At 41.8% G+C, this 19656-nt stretch overlaps 2 protein-coding genes across 8 annotated transcripts; one reads left to right on the top strand and one right to left on the bottom strand.

Moving 5' to 3' along the window:
* Positions 1-1346: 1346 nt before the first annotated feature.
* Positions 1347-10246, bottom strand: LOC112263138 (cyclin-G2). Of its 3 annotated transcripts, none has more exons than XM_024439145.2 (8): positions 10114-10246; positions 4651-4780; positions 4402-4539; positions 3937-4187; positions 3718-3796; positions 3525-3623; positions 3058-3260; positions 1347-2837 (listed from the first exon to the last, which is right to left on the bottom strand). In XM_024439145.2, the coding sequence occupies exons 1-8, from the start codon at positions 10158-10160 to the stop codon at positions 2723-2725; spliced, it is 1062 nt and encodes a 353-aa protein (XP_024294913.1). In that variant the 5' UTR covers positions 10161-10246; the 3' UTR covers positions 1347-2722. The 3 variants fall into 3 exon arrangements, with proteins under 3 accessions (XP_024294913.1, XP_024294914.1, XP_024294915.1); XM_024439146.2 differs by lacking the exon at positions 10114-10246 and adding an exon at positions 8676-8874; XM_024439147.2 differs by lacking the exon at positions 10114-10246 and adding an exon at positions 5301-5571.
* Positions 9285-19221, top strand: LOC112263137 (coiled-coil domain-containing protein 158). 5 transcript variants are annotated; one of them, XM_024439143.2, is made up of 24 exons: positions 9285-9801; positions 9960-10014; positions 10197-10339; positions 10531-10727; positions 10893-11002; positions 11139-11445; positions 11552-11628; positions 11795-11905; positions 12070-12184; positions 12500-12619; positions 12859-13056; positions 13177-13629; positions 13897-14065; positions 14528-14671; positions 15680-15792; positions 16007-16165; positions 16250-16333; positions 16454-16573; positions 16907-17055; positions 17289-17348; positions 17532-17581; positions 17790-17966; positions 18174-18278; positions 19090-19221. In XM_024439143.2, exons 1-24 carry the CDS (start codon positions 9693-9695, stop codon positions 19173-19175), a joined length of 3411 nt encoding a protein of 1136 aa, XP_024294911.1. In that variant the 5' UTR covers positions 9285-9692; the 3' UTR covers positions 19176-19221. The 5 variants fall into 5 exon arrangements, 4 of the variants coding, with proteins under 4 accessions (XP_024294911.1, XP_024294909.1, XP_024294912.1 ...); XM_024439141.2 differs by having other exon boundaries at positions 9286-9801; positions 17511-17581; XM_024439144.2 differs by having other exon boundaries at positions 9287-9801; positions 16457-16573.
* Positions 19222-19656: the final 435 nt, after the last annotated feature.

Here is a 19656-nt window from a genome sequence, read left to right as displayed (position 1 = left end):
TCATGGTGTGGAAATATACACAGTGCATTCGGAAAGTATTCAAACCCCTTGAATTTTTCCAAATTTTATTACGATACAGCCAGAACGAAAACCAAGCCATGAGGTCGAAGGAATTGGACCTAGAACTCCAAGACACAGATCTATAGAAGGGTACCAAAACATTTCGGCCGCATTGAAGGTCCCCAAGAACACAGTGGCCTCCATCATTCTTAAATGGAAGAAGTTTGGAAGCACCAAAACTCTTCCTAGGGCTGGCTGCCTGGCCAAAATGAGCAATTGGTAGAGAAGGGCCTTGGTCAGGGAGGTGACCAAGAACCCAATGGTCACTCTGACATAGTGCCAGAGTTCCTCAGTGGTGATGGGAGAAACATCCAGGACAACCATCTCTGCAGCACTCCACCGATCAGGCCTTTATGGTAGAGTGGCCAGATGGAAGCCACTCCTCAGTAAAAGGCACACGACAGCCTGCTTGGAGTTTGCCAAAAGGCACCTAAAGGAATCTCAGACCATGAGAAACAAAATTCTCTGGTCTGATGAAACCAAGATTGTACTCTTTGGCCTGAATGTCAAGCGTCGTCGACGTCTGGAGGAAACCTGGCACCATCCCTACAGTGAAGCATGATGGTGGCAACATCATGCTGGGGGGGATGTTTTTCAGTGGCACGGACTGGGAGACTAGTCAGGATCGAAGGAAAGATGAACGGAGCAAAGTACAAAGAGATCCTTGATGAAAACCTGCTCCAGAGCGCTGAGGACCTCAGACTAGGGCGAAGGTTCACCGTCCAAAAGGACAAGGACACTAAGCACACATCCAAGACAACGCAGGAGTGGCTTCAGGACAAGTCTCTTAATTTCCTTGAGTAGCCAAGCCAGATCCCGGACTAAAACCCAAGCTAACATCTCTGCAGGGACCTGAAAATAGCTGTGGAGCGACGCTCCCCATCCAACCTGACAGAGCATGAGAGGATCTGCCGAGAAGAATGGGAGAAACTCCCTAAATACAGGTGTGCCCAAGAAGACTCAAAGCTGTAATCGCTGCAAAGGTGCTTCAACAAAGTACTAAGTAAGGGTCTGAATACTAACGTAAATGTGATATTTAAGTCTATTTTTTTTTATGTATAAATGTGCAAAACAAAAAAAAAAACGTTTTCTTTGTCATTATGGGGTATTGTGTCTAGATTGATAAGGGGGAAAAAACAACTCAATCCATTTTAGAATAAGGCTGTAACGTAACATAATGTGGAAAAAGTCAAGGGGTCTGAATACTTTCCGAATGCACTGTATAAAGTACAGGAAAATCAATGACTGTACTGGGCCTTAACAATAATAGGGAAAACACAACAGGGTTTAAAAATTGTAATCCTTTTATTTGCAGGGTTCTTTTTTCCAAGCAAACATGGTTTGTTTATAACAACATGTTGATATACAGTAACATAAAATGGCTTATTCACAAAGAATGATAACACATTCACTTTTTTAAAATAATTTCTTATACAAGTTATGTAAATGTGTTATTCATTTACATATAAATATTTTGCACGTGTACTGAATCAACAATCACCATCATTCTCTAACAGAATCCCAATGACATACTTCCATATAAGCCACCATTAATAGAATACAGTATCATCCTGCATATAATCTCACAAACACATTACAATAACATGGTGAATTGGCAACTACTACATTAATACTAGTCTATAAAACCGGTAAAACTTGCACAATGTACCGATGTTGGGTATTTCCCATTGATTGAACAGTTAGTGTGCGGGACGGACATCCTAGGTAGAAAATAATTTTGCCATTGTGCTTAAAGGGATAGTACACCCAAATTACATACTGTATTGGTTTCCTTACCCTGTCTATGGACAAGGTTTGACAGCAATCCATTATTTGGTTTAGCATACCTCGCACATGCTAAAGGTTTAGCATTTGTGGAACAAATCTAATGTTGTATTTTTCATGCAAAATGTTCAAAACATCTAGAAGTGACTTTCTTGAGCTTCATAATCAATTTGAGATACTTTTGTATGATTTGGTGTAGATGTGCAAAAACAGCTAATACCAATGACTTGAATGGGATTTGTGCCACATGTGGAAACAGTGCCAGGGAAACTAAACCAAAGCATGGATTGCTGTCATACCTTGTGCATAGACTGCTTATTACACGACAGGTAAGGAAACATATGTCTCATTTTAAATTTGGATGAACAATCCCTTTAATGACAACTGGAATTGTGTCAAGTTTTGACATAAATTGACACCAGGAACATATTTAAAAATGCATTTTAAGATCTTATTGCCAGTCAGCTGCCAAGATATTGCAATTTAAATTCCACTAAGATCTATCTAAAATCATAACAAAATTTTAAAAACTGCACATGGATTAACACAGGCACTTGGTAGGTCCTGTCATTCAGTATTTCCAGAATACATACGTATGTAGCAGAGGTGGTTTGTTGAATATGCTCCCGTGATCAGTAAACTTACTTTGGACCGGAAGATTTGTTAGCTTCCACACCTAGGCTTTAGCTCAGAGGTCTAACAAGTCGCGCAGGCAGCTTGAGTTAGATACCCATCTGCCACACATACTGTATAGTAATTAACATAAATGTTTTACAAATGACAAGGAAAGTTACATTTAGGGAAAAGTTACAGTTAGCACCCTGGTTACACATACAATCCCTATCGATAATTTAAGCTCATCAAAAAGAGAGGAGTATCATTTTCTGCCCTGGTTGCAAAACTCTGAGGGGAAGAAGGCTCCCTCTGCATCACTGCCAGGAGAGCCGCACAGGCTGTCCTCTTCACAGCTCATATCCTCACAGGAATCCTCACTAAATATATGCAGGGGAGAACAGATGTAATCATTACCATCTTCAGATTAGTGAGTTAACTTTTCTTTCTTCCCTGAAACATCATAGCAATGTAGAAGTGATGTGGTGCATTACGCTGCAGTACAATTCAATAATGAGCCTTCATGTTCACACACAGTAGCTCTTATGTAGTCAAATGTTATTAAACAGTGAAATGCATTAAAAGGGGCTGTTTGTTTACCTCTCACTTTCATCCCAGCTGCCCTCTGGAATAGTCGGCAGTTCAGGGACACTGAAGTGATTAGCGTGCAAATTTTGGGCGGTTCGTCTGGACACGATCCACACCAGTTTTTTGTTGTCTGGTTTGTTACATTCACTTGAGCTGTACTCAGTCATGCATTTGGCCACGAGTCCCCTCCAGTAGAGTAACTCACTGTCAACAATCTGTGAAGGGAACAGGAAACATTTGAGAAGCTGGCGGAAGACATAAATATAATAAATAAATATAAATAAAGAGAGTAGTCATCCAAGCCAGAAGGTGCTAGTTTCATGTAGCATGTTGTCAGATGACTTCACTTGTTCAGTGCCAGGGTAAAGTATGCCAGTGTCAGCCTCAGTGGGTCTTTGTATTCTAACAATATAATAACTGTCATTGGTCACAACACCGGCATATCAAACTGAGGGCTATGTAAGTAAACTGTATAATACCTTTAAGTGCCTTTGGAGTTCTTGGACAATTTCCAACATGGCAAGAGACTGGAGGGCATCAAATTCCTGAGTAATGACAGACAGTGCCAGCACCGATGGCTGAAGAAAAAAAATGAAAAAACGTATCAGTCCTACAACTCAAAGTTAACATTCTTGTCATTTAAAAGTGTATTGGCCTGAGAATAATTCTTACTTTTGCTTTAGAGAAAATAAGCTGGCATAAGCAGGCTTTTAGCTGGGCTTCCAGTCTTTCAATGCTTGGGATCTCCCCCCTTAAAATAAAGGAAACTCTCATGTGATCCTCATGTCAACTAATCATTAGGATATCAACTTTACAGCTTCTAGCCATTGGAAAAATACATCACTGATGGCATAACGCGAAAAGTGATCAATTGAGAAACAAAGTGCTCACCTTTCTGATGTAAGTGATACAATGACAGCATGGTATAAGTGTAAAAAAGTTAAGGCTGTGATGGCTTTGAGCTCCAAGTTGAGTTTTTCAGAGATGATCTTCTCCATTCGGCTGAGGTCAGACACAGTGAACTTGCTTTGGCTGATGCGGATGAGTTCATGGGTGGGTGAGATGTTGCACTCGTCCTCAACCATTTTGGCAGCAATATGGAGACAGGAGACTCCAATGCAGGGCACGTGCTTAGGTTGGACCTGTGAACATGCCATTATAGTGATACACTAGTCAGCATTAATGGGCTACTTCTGCAGAGTTCGATTATAATTAAAAATGAAATAAAAAGCATGCAAATTTACACAACGTAAACAACAACACGTATCAAACAATAAACAAAATGCATACAATATGCAATTATGTAGAATATTCAGTGTGACCACATCACAAAACAAATATCTTTAAAATACACACCTTCATAATGGCTAAGAACCTATCCAGTAGATTGACAGCTAGGACAAATGTCTGGGTGCTGAAACCAAAGAAACTGGCCAGGCTCCACAAGTCTTCAACTTTGGCATTTCTGCATTTTGCAGAGACTCCATTGTGATTCTGAAAAATGAATGTTAAACACCACAACAAAACATCAAAATAGCACATCAAAACACTACTGAAAGGTAAGTACAGTATATAGAACTGGGTCACTGGGATAGCAATACCTACCTCTGCTGCAGACTCCATTATATTGAGGCCAGTTTCCCTCGGTAAAAAGTCTGCTTCTTGAGCAATGTATGACTTTAGCTCTTTGACAAGCCAACATGTTTCATTGTCAAGGTCTTGAAGATCCTGCATCCTGAAAAAAACATTGTTTTATGTGATTAGATCCAAAACAAATAAACTGTAACATTTCCCTCAGAGAAAGGGGGACTGTTTTACCCCACCCACAGGGTATCAAAATGTCAATGGCAGCCACCCATAATCATAGCTAGCTAGATTGCTAGCAATGTTTTACAATAGGCCCAATACAATTATTGAAAACGAAAAGCATAGCATTATTGATAATTAAAACAGTGACAGGCAAAGGTTTCTCAGTTGTAAAAATAAAAACAACAGCTAAACACAAGAGAAAATAATCAGCAATAATATTTTGTTCAGATCAGATTTTGGATCCTTGATATAACACTTAAGCATGACCACCTGTCAACATGTGCCTTTGAAATGCTTGGAATTGGTCATTTCAGGTCAATGTGAAAATGCCATCATCTGAAAAGGTTCAGTTATCTGATTTAAGTCACAATTTTACACATCTCTGAGCTCACATGCTCGATATTGTACAGTTGAGAACACAATCAGAACTCAATTTCACGTTTTACATTTGATCCAGCTATTTCAGTCAGGACATCTTCTGTAGCTGGGATTTTAAAGTATTTTTCCCCTTTTCACTTGCCCTGCGCCATGAAGCTGTCAGCAGTAGGTCAGATTTATGCTGCAGAATAGAGCTCGCCAGTTTGTAGTCCTGAAAAACGGAAATTAAATCTCTGGTTCGTTCAGCCATTCCTATGGTGGAAATGTATGGGGAAAGACTGGGTTTTTGGGATAAACGCCAAAAATAAGGTCTGAGGTTAACACAGGCTTAGAATATCTTATACGTTTTGTTCTATGAGATAACATCAGTCAGTTAACATGACCTTTATGAATTATTAAGTATAATTTTGATTACATAAACGCTTCAAAATTCACAAAAAGTTACATTAGATGATGAAGATCACGTAGAACAAAACGTATAAGATCTCTGAAGCCTGTGTTTACCACAGACCTTATTTATCACAGCTTTTAGCCAACAAGCTAAAGTTAAGTCTGTTGCATGCTTCCCAGTCAAAACAGTTTTTTCCGGCTGTTCGAGCACACATTTTTTTCTTGAGGCAAGTCGAAGTTCGGCAATAGTGTGCAACTGCAACTGACTACCAGTCGCCCCCGCCTCCCGCTAGCACAGCGGGCGAGAGGCTTGGACAGCACCGTGTGCTAGCTAACTTGCTAGTTAGCGACACCTGGGGCGAAAGACGCCATCTGCCCGTGTGTACTAGCTATAGCTAGCTACCATTGTCGACCGCTCAGTAAACAATGGACCTGATCGGACAGCTCAGAGCTTCTGCTCTTTTCTGTCCATAAGAAACAAATGGATTGGTGGAAGAGGCAGGGCAGGCCAGGAGCAAGGAAGGAAGGTGTGGTCAAGCAAGGCATCCCCTGAGGCTAGATGCCCTAACGTTTTTATAATTGTCGGCCGCGTCTCTTCTGTGGGTTTTATGAGCGGTCGGAATCCAACGTCATAGTGCATTACTGCCACCTATTGTGTTCCTGCCCCTCCCGTCTATGTACAGAAGATGCAGGAATGTCTCAAATTGCCGGACGCAGTTACACTCTTCTCATATTCTGTAGCCGAAGCATACACCCCTTCTTCGGTGATTTGTCAACAGTACTACTCCTAGTAGGTGTGGGAACATGAAGAATTTGTTGTCATTCGACGAGAGACGGCTAGTTTTCATGCACCAAACATCTTAGCTAGATGTAAAATTGCGTGACTAAGACCTCTTCGGCAAAAACTTCCAAATTAATGACAGATTTCTTGACTTATCTTAGATTAATTCTTATTATTTTGAGGAAGTGTTTCTGGCTATGTTGTTGCTACGGTGGTTCAAGAGGAACAAACATTAATATTGATGCTTTTTCAAATATTTAAAGTGAAGGTCTTTAGGAATTATGCGAGCACAGACGGTTGCTGTTGACTAATAATGACAACGATTAGGTTCCAGTTTAACAACGTTTAATTCATCGTATTTCCACAGTACATAGTTGCCATTGCACTCAGGCCAGGCCCATCTCCAGTGACTTGCGCAGGTGTAGCCGATGTGAAATGGCTAGCTAGTTAGCGGTGGTGCGCGCTACTGGCGTTTGTCTGTGACGTCGCTCGCTCTGAGACCTTGAAGTAGTGGTTCCCCTTGTTCTGCAAGGGCCGCGGCTTTTGTGGAGTGATGGCTAACGATGTTTCGAGGGTGACTGTTGGCGTGTGCAGAGCCTCCCTGGTTCGCGCCCAGGTTGGGGAGAGGGGACGGACGTAAAGTCTATACTGTTACACAGGCGTACTAAAAACAGAGTGATAGAAGCATGGGGATACTTAACAGTTGCTTCGCCTTGCCGAGTCCTGATAGGAGCGAATGGAACCTATATATGCGCACGCCTTAAGCCTCCGTTAGTGCCTACAAAAAGAAGCCATTACGATTGCTCTCAATGTTTTTCATTTAACTAGCTAACCGTAATAAAATCACTTCAAACGTCACTGCTGTCTACAATTATCTTTATTTAGGAACAGTGCTACAGTGGTAAGAGTATTTGAGATTGAGAAAAATATTTTCAAAGGAATTTTGCCAGGAGAAGTCACAATAGGGCTAGCTAATGTGTGCTAGGTAACCGTTTGTTCAGAGTACATATAATTATTTATTTTTCAGAGTACATTTAGCAGAAAGGGTCTAGCTATAATATTTGATCCGAAATATAATAGCTATATTATTTTCATGTTGTAGTTAGTCACGTTTTGGTGGTTAGCTAATGCTAGTTGGCTAGCTGACTGCAGTATTAGCTGTTTAAAATGGCAGCCTCATCAAGTTGATAGGGAATTCACTGACTGCTAACTAACAACTACATCATATCTCGTTATCTGCATATAAGTGATCATTATTGACAAACGTTTATTCCCCACATATTCTCACGTCAGTATCATTAGTTTTCATTTCTAATCCAGAAAAGGACTCACAAATCTTAGCAGACTAAACTCAACTCCTCAATTTCAAATGGAGTTGAGCAGTGTCTAGGGTGGGTGGACTGGAGCACCAATGTCACATAAAATGTCATAAAAAAAAAAAACTTATTTCAGCAACCAAAGAATAGCACACAATTACACAGAACAACCTTGTGTGTAATTGTGGGCTATTCTTTGGGTGCTGAAATCAGTAGCTAGTTTTAAAAAAAGGTGAAGTTGCCGCTCAACTCTATTGTAAATGCTGGAGTTAATCAGCTAACAAAAGCCAAATCTGTAACTTGTGTTGCTTGCAGTATTATTCTTTTCATTTTGACCTGAAATTATGTCCTCAAATGATGTTATGGACAGAAATAACAGCCAAATGCAGTGATAGACAAAACTGCTAAGGCTTATTTAATGAAACCTAAATTAACATTATTATTATGTTTTATGGTTTACATGGAGACCTTTGCCTGCCATCTTTAACATTATTTCTTAAAAGGTATCCAACAAAATGTTATTGATAGTAGAATGGATGTATTGAAAAGCAAGCAGTCTCGTCTCATAGGCGGGGCACAATTGGCCCAGCGTCGTCTGGGTTAGGGTTTGGCCGGGGTAGGCCGTGATTGTAAATAAGAATTTATTCTTAACTGACTTGCCTAGTTAAAAAAAAGGTTAAATAAAAAACATTGAATGATTACTATATTATTTAGCTTGCTGCTAACGTTAGCTGAAAAAAAACGGTCGTATATAGGTCACGTATCAAGCTCATATTGGGACATTGTTTTTTGACGCAATTAATTAACGTTAATAATCTTTAATGAAAAACGATCCCATGTATCTCAAAATTACATGCTAAGACTACACAGTATACCAGCTGCAAAGCAAAAAGGGTCAACAAGCTAGGCTAGCTAATGTGAGCTAAGTTAGCTAACAAGACAGAGTCATTTCGTACCTTGCCAAACGCTTGGAACAAGACGAATTTGTGCACATATCAAATCAGTATTCACATTTCCATTTCGATTATGTTTGCTATAACGTAAATTAACACTATGTTTCCTAAATGGTAATCTAATGTAATGTTGGTGTTGATAATGTCCGTCTTGAAATAAATACAACAACGCTTGAACCATAGAACAATGAGAGATATTTCGACGAATGTATAAATGTGAAGCTTCCGCTTGGCGTTTCCAATCATTACCAAATATGATAGTGAGAGGAAGCCCAGTGGCCGGTAGTGGGAGAAGATGGACCGAGATAGATTTTGTCCGACATTCTGCACATTTTCTCATCGATTACACATTTGATCTCAAAAACGTTTTCTGTTCTTAAAACTATAATATGTTATGAGCAGAGTGGACTAAGTTTTGTAGACGTTACCCTTTGCCAAATAAAAATAAATCGCGTTGTTTTTAGAAGGAGTGCAAAGGCATATGTCGGTATTGTACACGCGCACTGCACGGAGTAGGCGTTTCCGAACGAAATATGCAAATACTTGCTAGAACTTACCAATAGGATCTCGCTAGCTTTGGCTTGACTCCTTGCTTGTTCTGCCCACTATGACTCATTCGTCCCCATTGGAAACAATAGGCTGTGGTCTATCTTGGGTTAATATAATTATAACATCTTTGCGGATTCAACGACTGTCGTTGTCTCGTAAACTACAACATCCATCGGGTACCGGTGGATGACAACAGGTTCTACTACCCTTTAATATTTTGTATTTAACAGTAAAGTAAAAATCTTTCTGTTCGTTCTTGAGATAGTATCTATAAAGTCAGGAACAAGTTGGGGAGTTAGCTAGCAAACGTTTCTAAAATCCACCAACTCTGAAGAAAGCACGAAATCAACGGTTTCCATGGCGAGCGATTAAGCTTCCCTAACGTTCTAACGTTAGTAGTTACTTGTAGCTGCAGGCGCTTGTGGATTTGCACATGCTATCTCACAAGGCTAGATAGCTAACCAACTGATAATGTCTTCTGTATCTCAAAATTCCATACCTAAAGATAGTGATTTATCTATCCATAAATCGTCTGAATTTTTTGATGATGGATTATTGCACGAGATTCCAACAACAACAAGTAAGTCAATTAACCTGACTAGCTAGTTATAACGTCGTTAGCTAAGCAGCTAAGCAACGCTTATTTGTCACAGTGCTGGTCCCTGGCGCCATCCGCAGTGGCAGCACTGAGCCACCCTCTTTGGCTATCTAATTAAGATAACTACCCCTACCTTACAGGTACAAATGACACCAGTACTGTCCCTAAAAGGTACAAGAATCTGGATGAGTTGAGGTAATTTTTCCACTTTAAGTTTCTCTAGCTAGATAACACGTTACCTATTAAACTGCCCTACCTCCTTTTTCAAAACACTGGCGTTAGCTACCTACCTACCTGTATTTGAAAACAGTCTGCCTTTTGCACGATGAACCGACATCCATTTGGAAGCAAATTTGTTAGGTTGGCTTTCTTTACAGTGAGGAGCTCAACAGACGAACCAAGGAGACCCAAATGCTGCAAGAAGAGGTGGAACATGCAACTAAAATTACCATGGAGAAAATGGGACGCACATTTCCCAGCAGCTCACCCTCACAAATCAATTACTTTCCCATTTTTATGGGTGAGTATGAGGTTTCCTTGTGTCATTAATAAAAAATATAGCCATTGCAAAGCGTATACGCTAGCTAGTACTAGCTCTATACAGTAACACGTCAAAATATGACACTAACCTATTTTGAATTCTGGAGCTACCTGTAGTACTTTGCTGTGATATGTTTTCCCTATTGCCCCCTTTTTATTTATTTTTTACAGATGGTTCATCTGAGGAGAACTCAGAAGTGATGTCTCCATACCGACCGTCTTTGATCCAGCCTCTTACATATGACCGTGATGGCCTGGATCTGATGGTTGTCAGAAGTGGTGTAACCTTCCCCGGGAAAGATGTTTTGGAAAATGTAATAGAGGACTACTCTCAGCAGGTGTCGGAGCTCCAAAAGCAGCTGAGTGAGGTTAGTCTGAGATGGAGGACTATTTATTTTCCTTTCCTGCTGAGAGTTGTTGATATAATCTGGTTGAAGGAGGCCTCCTGAACTAAGTTATTCGATTCAAAAGCCATGCAATTCTGTGTCACAGAGTTGCCATTGATTGCAGCACATTTGCTAATACTTTTTCAGATGTGTGCTTTTCATGAACAGCAGAAGTTCAAATTGCGTCAGTCCATCATCAAGCTGCAGACAAAGTTGCACGAGGTCCAGACTGAGAAAGATGCCCTGACTGATCTAAGGTAATTCATGCTAAAACCCTTGCAATGTAGGCCATTTGTACTGTATACCTTTGGACAGATCTCAGCTCATTTTAACTGTAAAAGTAAGGAAGTGAAGGATATAAGTTGTGTGAATGTTAATTGTTTTGTCCCTCAGAATGAAAGAGAGCAGAAAACAGGCAGATGTAATGGGGAAAATGCATGCAATAATCAGAGCGCTGCAAATCAATAAACAGACAGGGGACCAGAGGCTACTGGAGGCTGAGGAGGAAGCAAAGTCACAAAGCAGTAAAGCAGAGTCAATGGAGCGTACACTACAGGAGGTTCACTCCACGCTGTTGGCTTATGAGAAACGGTGTAGAAACTATTTGTACTCCAGCCATGACGCACTGGGAGTTGCAGTGCAGAAAGTATTACAGGACTTGGAGCATGAGAATCACAATCTGAGAGAAAGATTCCTGCTGGTAATACAGTCAGTCTTATGTTTTATGCCACTCTAAACACTTTTGTCAAAGGTTTGACGTGTTGTTCTTGATATTGTATCTTTCTATTCCAAACTCATTGTGCCAGGTGGAAGAGCAGATGGAGACTCAAGAACAGAAATGCCAAGATAAAGCAGAGATACGGTTGAAGGAGCAAAGGGAAAGGTACTTTTTCACTAACTTTTGACAATTCTTGCCTCAGTCACTTGGGTTACCTGGGATTAGTCATTCATTCACTTCTCTGATTTAAAAAAAATCAAGTATGTTTACGACAAGTTCCTTGAGGCGACATGTCAAGTTGCCTTGCTTGGCTTGCTTTGCTCTCTTCCAGACTGGAGCAGCTTATTACCAGTCATGACCAGGAGGTGGCGATATTGACTGAGAAATTGAGCAGCTCCAGAAGCAGTGCCTCCAGTTTGTCTGTCCAGGTGGAATTGCTACAGTGAGAGACGTTAATTAACTCGCAATACAATATCTACACATTTCCTGAGTTGAAATAATTAATTTGCTTTAAATTTAAATCACCTATATTTTAATTTAGTTGTAAAACATCAGTCTTATCTTTCAGAAAGTGTCCAAAAACATGCATTATTTCCTTCTGACCAGAAAACAAGGTGAGAGTCAGGCTTCAGTGCACCAGTCTCAGGTCAAGGACTTGGAGTCAGCTTTCTCCATCCTGCGCTCCGATCTACTGGATGGCCAGCGGATCCATGAAGACAAGGTAATGGCTACATATCTCTATTGTGTTTTAAATGATTAGAATAATGATAGTGGCCTTGGCCTATTCAAACAGAAGTTTAGGGGGTAGACATTATAACACAGGAGGTTGGTGGCACCTTAACTGGGGTGGAAGGGCTTGTGGTAATGGCTAGAGCGGAATAAGTGCAGTGGTATCAAACACATGGTTTCTATGTGTTTGATGCCATTCCATTAGTGGCGTTCCAGCCATTATTATGAGCTGTCCTCCCCTCTGCAGCCTCCACTGCATTGCAATATTCTATGTGAAGGTTTGGGTTGTCATGATGTTGTGTGCCAGGTGAGTGCTCTGGAGAAGCAGTTGGCTGAGGCCCAGTCCCAGGTGGAGGAGGCCCAGAGAGGGAGAGACGGATCTCTCCAGCAGGCAGAGGAGCTGGACTCTCAGCTCTGCCAGCTCACGGTAAGACAGCCCAGCCTCAGACATAAACAGGGAGGATACAGCCATAGTGTGCTCCCTGCTGCTGTGGAAAAAGCACATTGCACATTTTTTAGATTCCAGAAAGCCTACATCTATCAATGTATTTGATATATAAATGGTGAAGTGGCTTTGATTTTTAAAAAAATGTTTTGAACAAATCCAAACGTATGAACACAAACTGCGATGAGTAAGAGTGGGTACTGTGTTACGTGTGGGGTCAGTCAGAGCTCCGGCAGGTCCGTGAGGAGTTGGCCCTTGAGAAGGAGGAGACCAAACAGCTGCGGGAGCGGGACACGGGCCACAGTGTGACCAGCGACGGGCTGCGCAGGGAGCTGGAGGAGCGACGCCTGGGGGTGCAGCAGCTGGAGGTTCTGGTGGGATCTCTCAAAGACGACTGCCAGGCACAGATGGAGGCTCAGGTGCGAATTAAATGAAAAGCCTTGAGCTGTTTGTTTAAATGTTGTTGTTGTTTTTTTAATGAAAAATTACACCAAGGCCTTAGTTGTCAAACACTTATGGTTTTGTATCTCCTCTGCCAGTTGTTGGGCGAGAAGCATCAATCGGAGCAGCAGGAGGAGCTGGCTGTGCTGCGAGGGGAGCTGAAACTGACCACAGACCAGCTAAACAGGGCCAGGGACGAGGAGCTGAGACTGCAGGCCCTACAGGGGGACCGGGACAAGGCGCTGAAGAGGGTCCAGGCGCTGCTGGAGGAGAGGGACAGGGAGCTGCAGCTGAGGCAACAGGAGGCGCAGCAGGGCCGGGCCAGGCTGGAGGAGGCCCAGGGCCACTGCCAGGCCCTCAGGGCAGAGACTGAGGTGCTGAGGCTCAAGCTGGAGGACCGGGAGAAGATGGTGAACCTGCTGCGGCTGCAGCTGGAGAGCACCACCCAGATGACCGTACAGCATGGACGTAGCATTGACTCCCTGCATGACGAGAAGAGCCGCCTCAGCAACCAGCTCAGTGAGCACAAGCTGGAGATCCAACAGCTAAGGGTTGGTTTGTTAGTTAGCTAGCTAGAGTTAGTTGACTACTTAGTTTTGATCATAGTTTATTTGCATCATCCTACTTTAATTTCATGGTTGGTCGTTTCCTCCACCTCTGGGCCAGAGGTCATACAGGCTGCTAAAGGGAATCCTCAGTTAACACCAAGAATTGTTCCTTGTCTTGGATTATAATACTCCAATGTTTTCTTTTTGGGTGTGTTTTTAAAGCTATCCTACCAATAATGTTCAAACCCTGCTGTGTCCCACCCTGTACAGACAGACTTGGAGCAGCGTGAGGAGTGTTTGGCAGTGCTGGAGAAGGAGAGGCGAGTGCAGCAGGCTGGCCTGTCCGAACAGAGCCACTGTGACAAGGAGCTAAAGCTGGAGAAACAGAAGCTCACCGCTGAGCTAGAGATACAACGCATGCAACTGGTCACCCTCACAGGTACACTAGCTGTCATTATAGATGGCTTTCATATGAGAATATTCCCCGTGCACAGATAAAATGACGCACCCACTCTGTCAGTTCTTTCATCAGCAGGATAATGTTGTGGTTATCCGTCTTGAGGCCGGCCTTCTAATCAACATAAACGATTGTGTTGACGTCGTGTCCTTGATTTAGCCAATTAAATGTTTTACTCCTGTGACCAAACCGTTATTTGTTAACGTTTCTCTATGAATTATGATCTTTATTAATTCTGTAATATTGAAGACCTTTCAATGATGAGATATAACGGCCTCCATTTCTCCAGTCTTTGGGGTAATACAGGTCTTTAGTGGCAAAAGGCAAGAATAATGATGAAGTTGCTACACTGTGTTGGAAAAACACTTCAGCATGTACTGTATGTGTTTCATGTTCATCAAGCCTTCATTGTGCTTTGTGTGTGTCCATCTATCTGTTGTCCAGAGGAGCATGAGGAGTTGAAGAGGCTCCACAGCAGTAAGAGTGAGGAGCAGGAGGGTGTGGTGGTGAGTCTCAAAGCCCAGCTGAAGACCACCCGGGCTGAGATGGACCAGGCCAGGAGGACCCTAGAGGGGGTGGACGGACACGGTCAGCACTGCACATCTGACAAACATCACGGAGAACATTTATAGTATAGTAGAGAATTTTGTGTTTGTATGATTATGGGAAATATACACAAATATACATGTGTTTAGGCATGAGGTTTTTAGTTGAGAGAACTGACTATTGCAATGGATGAGTAAAGAGCTCTGGAAGAAATTAATTTTTAATTTTTTTTTATCCCAACCAACATATTTCCAGACTAACCCATCTTTCCCAGTACACTACCATTTTACTATTTGATTTGCAATATATACATCTGTTTTACTGTGGTGTCTTAACAAAGGTCTAAACCTCTCTATTTGTACCATTTCTATCGAGATTGCCCCCCAAAATAAATTGTTTACCTAAGAGTATAATCATATTTTCCATTGTTTGATCGTGGTTCTTCAGATCTCCTAACAGTACTGTTTGTAGGTCCACACAGACATCGTGACTTAACAACCAGTCCTGGACCTGACACCAAAAGTGAGCCCCCGAAGGACAGAACCAAAAGAGATGATCTATTGGTTCTGTTTCCTTGTGGCAGAGTCTGTTCAATGCCCCAATATATTGGGCCTTATTTTTGTGGCGAGAATTTTATATAATAGTTTTAATTGAAAAGAACGTATTTTGATGTGTCAATTTGTTTTCTCTATCAGTTCATAAACCCGATGCCTTGATATAGTAGTAAAACTGATACATTTTACATTTTATACTAGTCATTTTAAGCTATGCATGGATTTTCTTTGGTGCAGGCCAACAAATTCATTCCTTTCTCTTTTGAGCAATTGCCTCTTCCATTTTTGTGGCAGAGCTGCGACGAGTTTGTTATACTTTTGTATTGGGCATACACCTTTGTTAATAGCTTGTGTGACAATTTGGATGTAAATATAATTTCAGTATAATGTAGGCTTTAATTCATTCTCCCCCTCCATTGAGTAGACAGAAAGAGATGAGAGTAGATGAACCTTGATTGACTCGTCCTCTCTGCCCTGCATCCCCTTTTCTGTCCAGGCCTGAAGGTTGCCATGGGAATGCAGAAGCAGATAAAAACTAAGCGAGACCAGATCCACTCTCTCCAGGGCCGAATCCAACTACTGGAGGAAACCATGGACAAACTGAGCCAGGTAGGAACACCTGACAGTCTGCTTTAGGGCTCCATGATGCAAAACTCCAAATTCTGAGTTAATCCCCATTCTCTCACTATTACACGTGCCCTGGCTTCCACACAGAAAAAAGACCTGTGTCCTTAATTATGTAGGGGTTTTAAACAACAAGGGATTCTAGTGTTTACTTAAATGTATAATAATCTGCCATTCAACATGGTCTCTCTCTTCCCAGGAAAAGCATTACCAGAGTCTGGAGAGTAAGCGTCAGGTCCAGGAGCTGGCCTCAGTCACGGAGGAGAAGAGACAGATGGCAACTGAGTTGGAGACCGTCCGTTCCCTGGAGAGACTGCTCAGGGAGAAAGTGGCCAAACTGGAGGCGACCCTACACAAGGTGGTGTGGCACTACCTTGTATGAAGATACATATATAGATGCTTTGACTGACCCCCTTTTTTTAACACTTGCTATGTTCCTCAGATGTCTGGGAGCGTTATTGACTGTCAAGACTTCATCCAGTTGCAAGAGCAGGCGTTTGTGCGGCTGAAGCTGCAGCATGCTCAGGTACAGTTCAGTAAGACTGGTGTCCATTTGCCTCTATAGAGGTCTAATGCATATGATGTCTTGTTGTTTCTGTCTCTACCTTTTCTACTGTGTGCTTTTTCAAGTGCTGTGTCTTTTCAGCAGGAGCTGCAGGGTCAAAACCTGCGAGACACAGGGAATGCTCAGCGTTCTTCCCCTACAAGCCCAACAGCCCGGAATGCACTAACCTCAACCCAGCACCGCTCTAACTGCCTGCTAGAGGTAAATCAATACAGAAATCTCCTACAAAATGGCTCCAATCCTCCCAGGGCCTGGCTTTATCGCTGTTTATTCAGCTGTGGAAAACAAAGATACAAGCTCAGCACATCTGACTAACCCAAAATTAAAAACACACCCTGATTGCATTCCTGTGGTAACACGACAGACTCGCTCATCAACCGTTTGACTTGACTTGGCCGGATTTAAGCCAATTTACTCAAAGCATGGGGGGATTCCAGATAGTAAACAAAAGATTTATGTGTTGAATATACTGTAATCCTTATTGGTATTGGCCATAATGGTATTTTACACAGCACCTCTTCACCCCTCTTGCAGTTGAAGTCGCAGCGGCTGCTGGAAAGCCCCACTATGGAGCTGCGTTCTCTAGTCAAAGAGCTGCGACGTGTGATTTCTGAGAACCCCGGACCACACACCAGCATTATCAAAAGGACGTCTGCTCCAGAGAGAGTGCACAGGACCACCCTGTAAGTCTGTCCTCATCTATTAGAGATCACGTGACCATTAGAGGTCATGATGTTACTAGTTTTCACCCCACATTTTATAGTGTGCGCCAATCTGTTTATTTCACAACCACTAGTGACCTTTTACTCAAATGTTTACAAATATTGTGTTCTATTTGGTTCTCAATCAACCCATTAACTAAAATAATGTGGAGCCTCTTATTCAAATGTAATACAATAAAATATTTATCTTACAGCAATGAAGTCACCAATTGTTTTACAAACAATGCCAAAACGACAAAGGGGACCTACAGCAGGTAAGAGCATGTATCCTTGAACCTCTTGTGTCTGACTGCCTGAGCATGGCAGTTGGCAACCGGCCCCTACCTGTGTCTTGGCTTTTATACTCCTCAGGCCACATGCATGTGCAGTGTCTGTGGCATCGTTCTAATGCATGTTTGTGTATGCAATATGTGTAGTGGTGTGCCTCACCTCCTTAGGACAACTGATCTGGATGAGCGGAATTTAAACAGCACCTTCTCAAGCGAGAGTGAGTTTGTCTTTGTTGGTACGACCAACCACTTATACACAGTTAACAAAGCATGTGATTAATTTCCCTTTTTTCACACGTTTCGTATCACTCTTCTAGTCTCCTTTATCATCCCTGTGGTCCCCTCAAACGTAATATGATTAAGGAACACACTATTTTGATCAGTTAATCTTTCCTTCACTTGTGACATCGTTTGCTATTTCTACAGGCCGGGACTTCTCTTTTGTTGCATCTCTGCCTTGCTACACATCGTCACCTCGAGCCATGGCACTGGGCCACACGTCCCCTGTACACTCACTCCTGACTACTGACCACAGCCCCACGCATCTACAACCGAGCAGGCCTCTGCCTCAGGCAGGAAGCCCTCTTGCAGACATGTGCACCTGTAAGTCCAACTGCCTTCAGTGTTATTACACCTCTGTTGTGTAACCAATGTGGGAGTTGACCGAGGCCTTCTTTGCACCAGTTAAATGGGCTTGAAGTTCCCCTGTTACTACAGTATGTCGTCATAATAATGTTTGAATTTCTGAACTCTAATCTGTTGACCTTTTTGAGTGAGTTACTTGTGGTTTCACTTGAAATGTTTGTCCAGTGGCCAATCCGCAGGCTGAGTTGACAGGACGCACATGCAAGCACTTGCAAGGAAAACTGGACAGCATTCAAAACATGGTGGATGACTTGCAGATGAAGAACCAAGGTTTGTTGAGCCAAGACACTGTTTTTTGAGTTCATATGACTGTTGTGCAGTGGTCGATGACTGACATCCGTGCTAAAGAACTGAATCTGTATTTAGTGTTGAATTAGCCTAGATACCAATGTTGTCCACACTCTACAGTTGTGAGAATCCAGTCTTATGTCTGTCCTTCCCTGCCTCGTGTAGCAGACATATTTAATAGGAATGTAATCAGAAAAAAGAGGTTATTGGCTTGGGTAGGTCGCTTTCATGATTGTATAAATAGATGGTTTAGCTGACAACGTCACAAACGATGCACACGCTTCAATGGGGCAGAAGTCCGTGACTTGTTTTGATTCTGGATGGCCAGATATCTACCAACAATGACAAGAAACTGCCATGTGGGGAATCACAATTGGCTTGTTTCATCTTATTCTTGATACCATGTTTTGACTGATTTCAATGCTGATGTCAATGCTAATATGGATAAAATTCACAAGCTAGCTAACCAATGTATTTGTGAGACAATAAGTGCTCATTGTGCAAATGTATTCATGTTTTTATTAAACATTGGAGACCAAATATAGTTTACATGTTATCAACAAGTCAACCTGTCTGTTTTGCCCCATTGTTGAGCATGCATAGCTTTTGTTGCTAAACAACCAACCCGTAAATTTAAAAAATAATATAAATGTCAGAAAAACATGAATTCCTGATTAATCCGGAGAAATTCCATTTGCTGTTTGTCCGATAAACTGGATTGTCCTAAAGGTGGAATTTGACATGAAAACTCACTTTCTGTGAGAAACTTTTTTTTTTCTTTTTTTTTTTACAGACATGTCCTCTATGATAAAGGGTCAGGAGAGGAGGTTGATGTTCAAAGACAAAGGGAGGCTTTATAACAAGCAAGGCTCTGGGTGAATGTCTACATGTGTAACAAAAATAAACTTGTATTTAAATGAAGGCACTCTGATTATTGTGAATAGTCTTTTATTATTAATTGAAATTGCCAATGTCCATGGCATGTTACTTTCAACACAGCAAGATTGGCACTAAATATGATGACAGAAGGATAAACAATCTCTTGTTGTTCATAAAATATGTCATTTATTCAAGGTAACTGAGGATGATCTGTGATGTACATGCATTGACAGTCAATGTTTTCTAAACATGATCTGGAAACACGTGAAAAATTAAGATCCACTTTTTCTTTTTTACCAGCATAGTGTCTTATTCTTGTGTACTATTGTGAAACTGATCTACATAATGCCTATTGAAACATGCCTGAAGGACCAATTTCCCTTTCCGTGTTGAAGCAGAGCCTGCTGCATCTGGCCTTGATCAATTGTCTCGCTCCTCTTCTGCGAAGAGAAGACTCAGAAACCGAAAAATAGAAGAAAAG

The sequence above is a fragment of the Oncorhynchus tshawytscha genome, linkage group LG12, assembly GCF_018296145.1.
Source record: "Oncorhynchus tshawytscha isolate Ot180627B linkage group LG12, Otsh_v2.0, whole genome shotgun sequence".
In the NCBI taxonomy this organism is placed as follows: Eukaryota; Metazoa; Chordata; class Actinopteri; order Salmoniformes; family Salmonidae; genus Oncorhynchus; species Oncorhynchus tshawytscha.
Note: the sequence above shows the minus strand (reverse complement) of the source record. Positions and strands in the feature narration are given on the sequence as shown.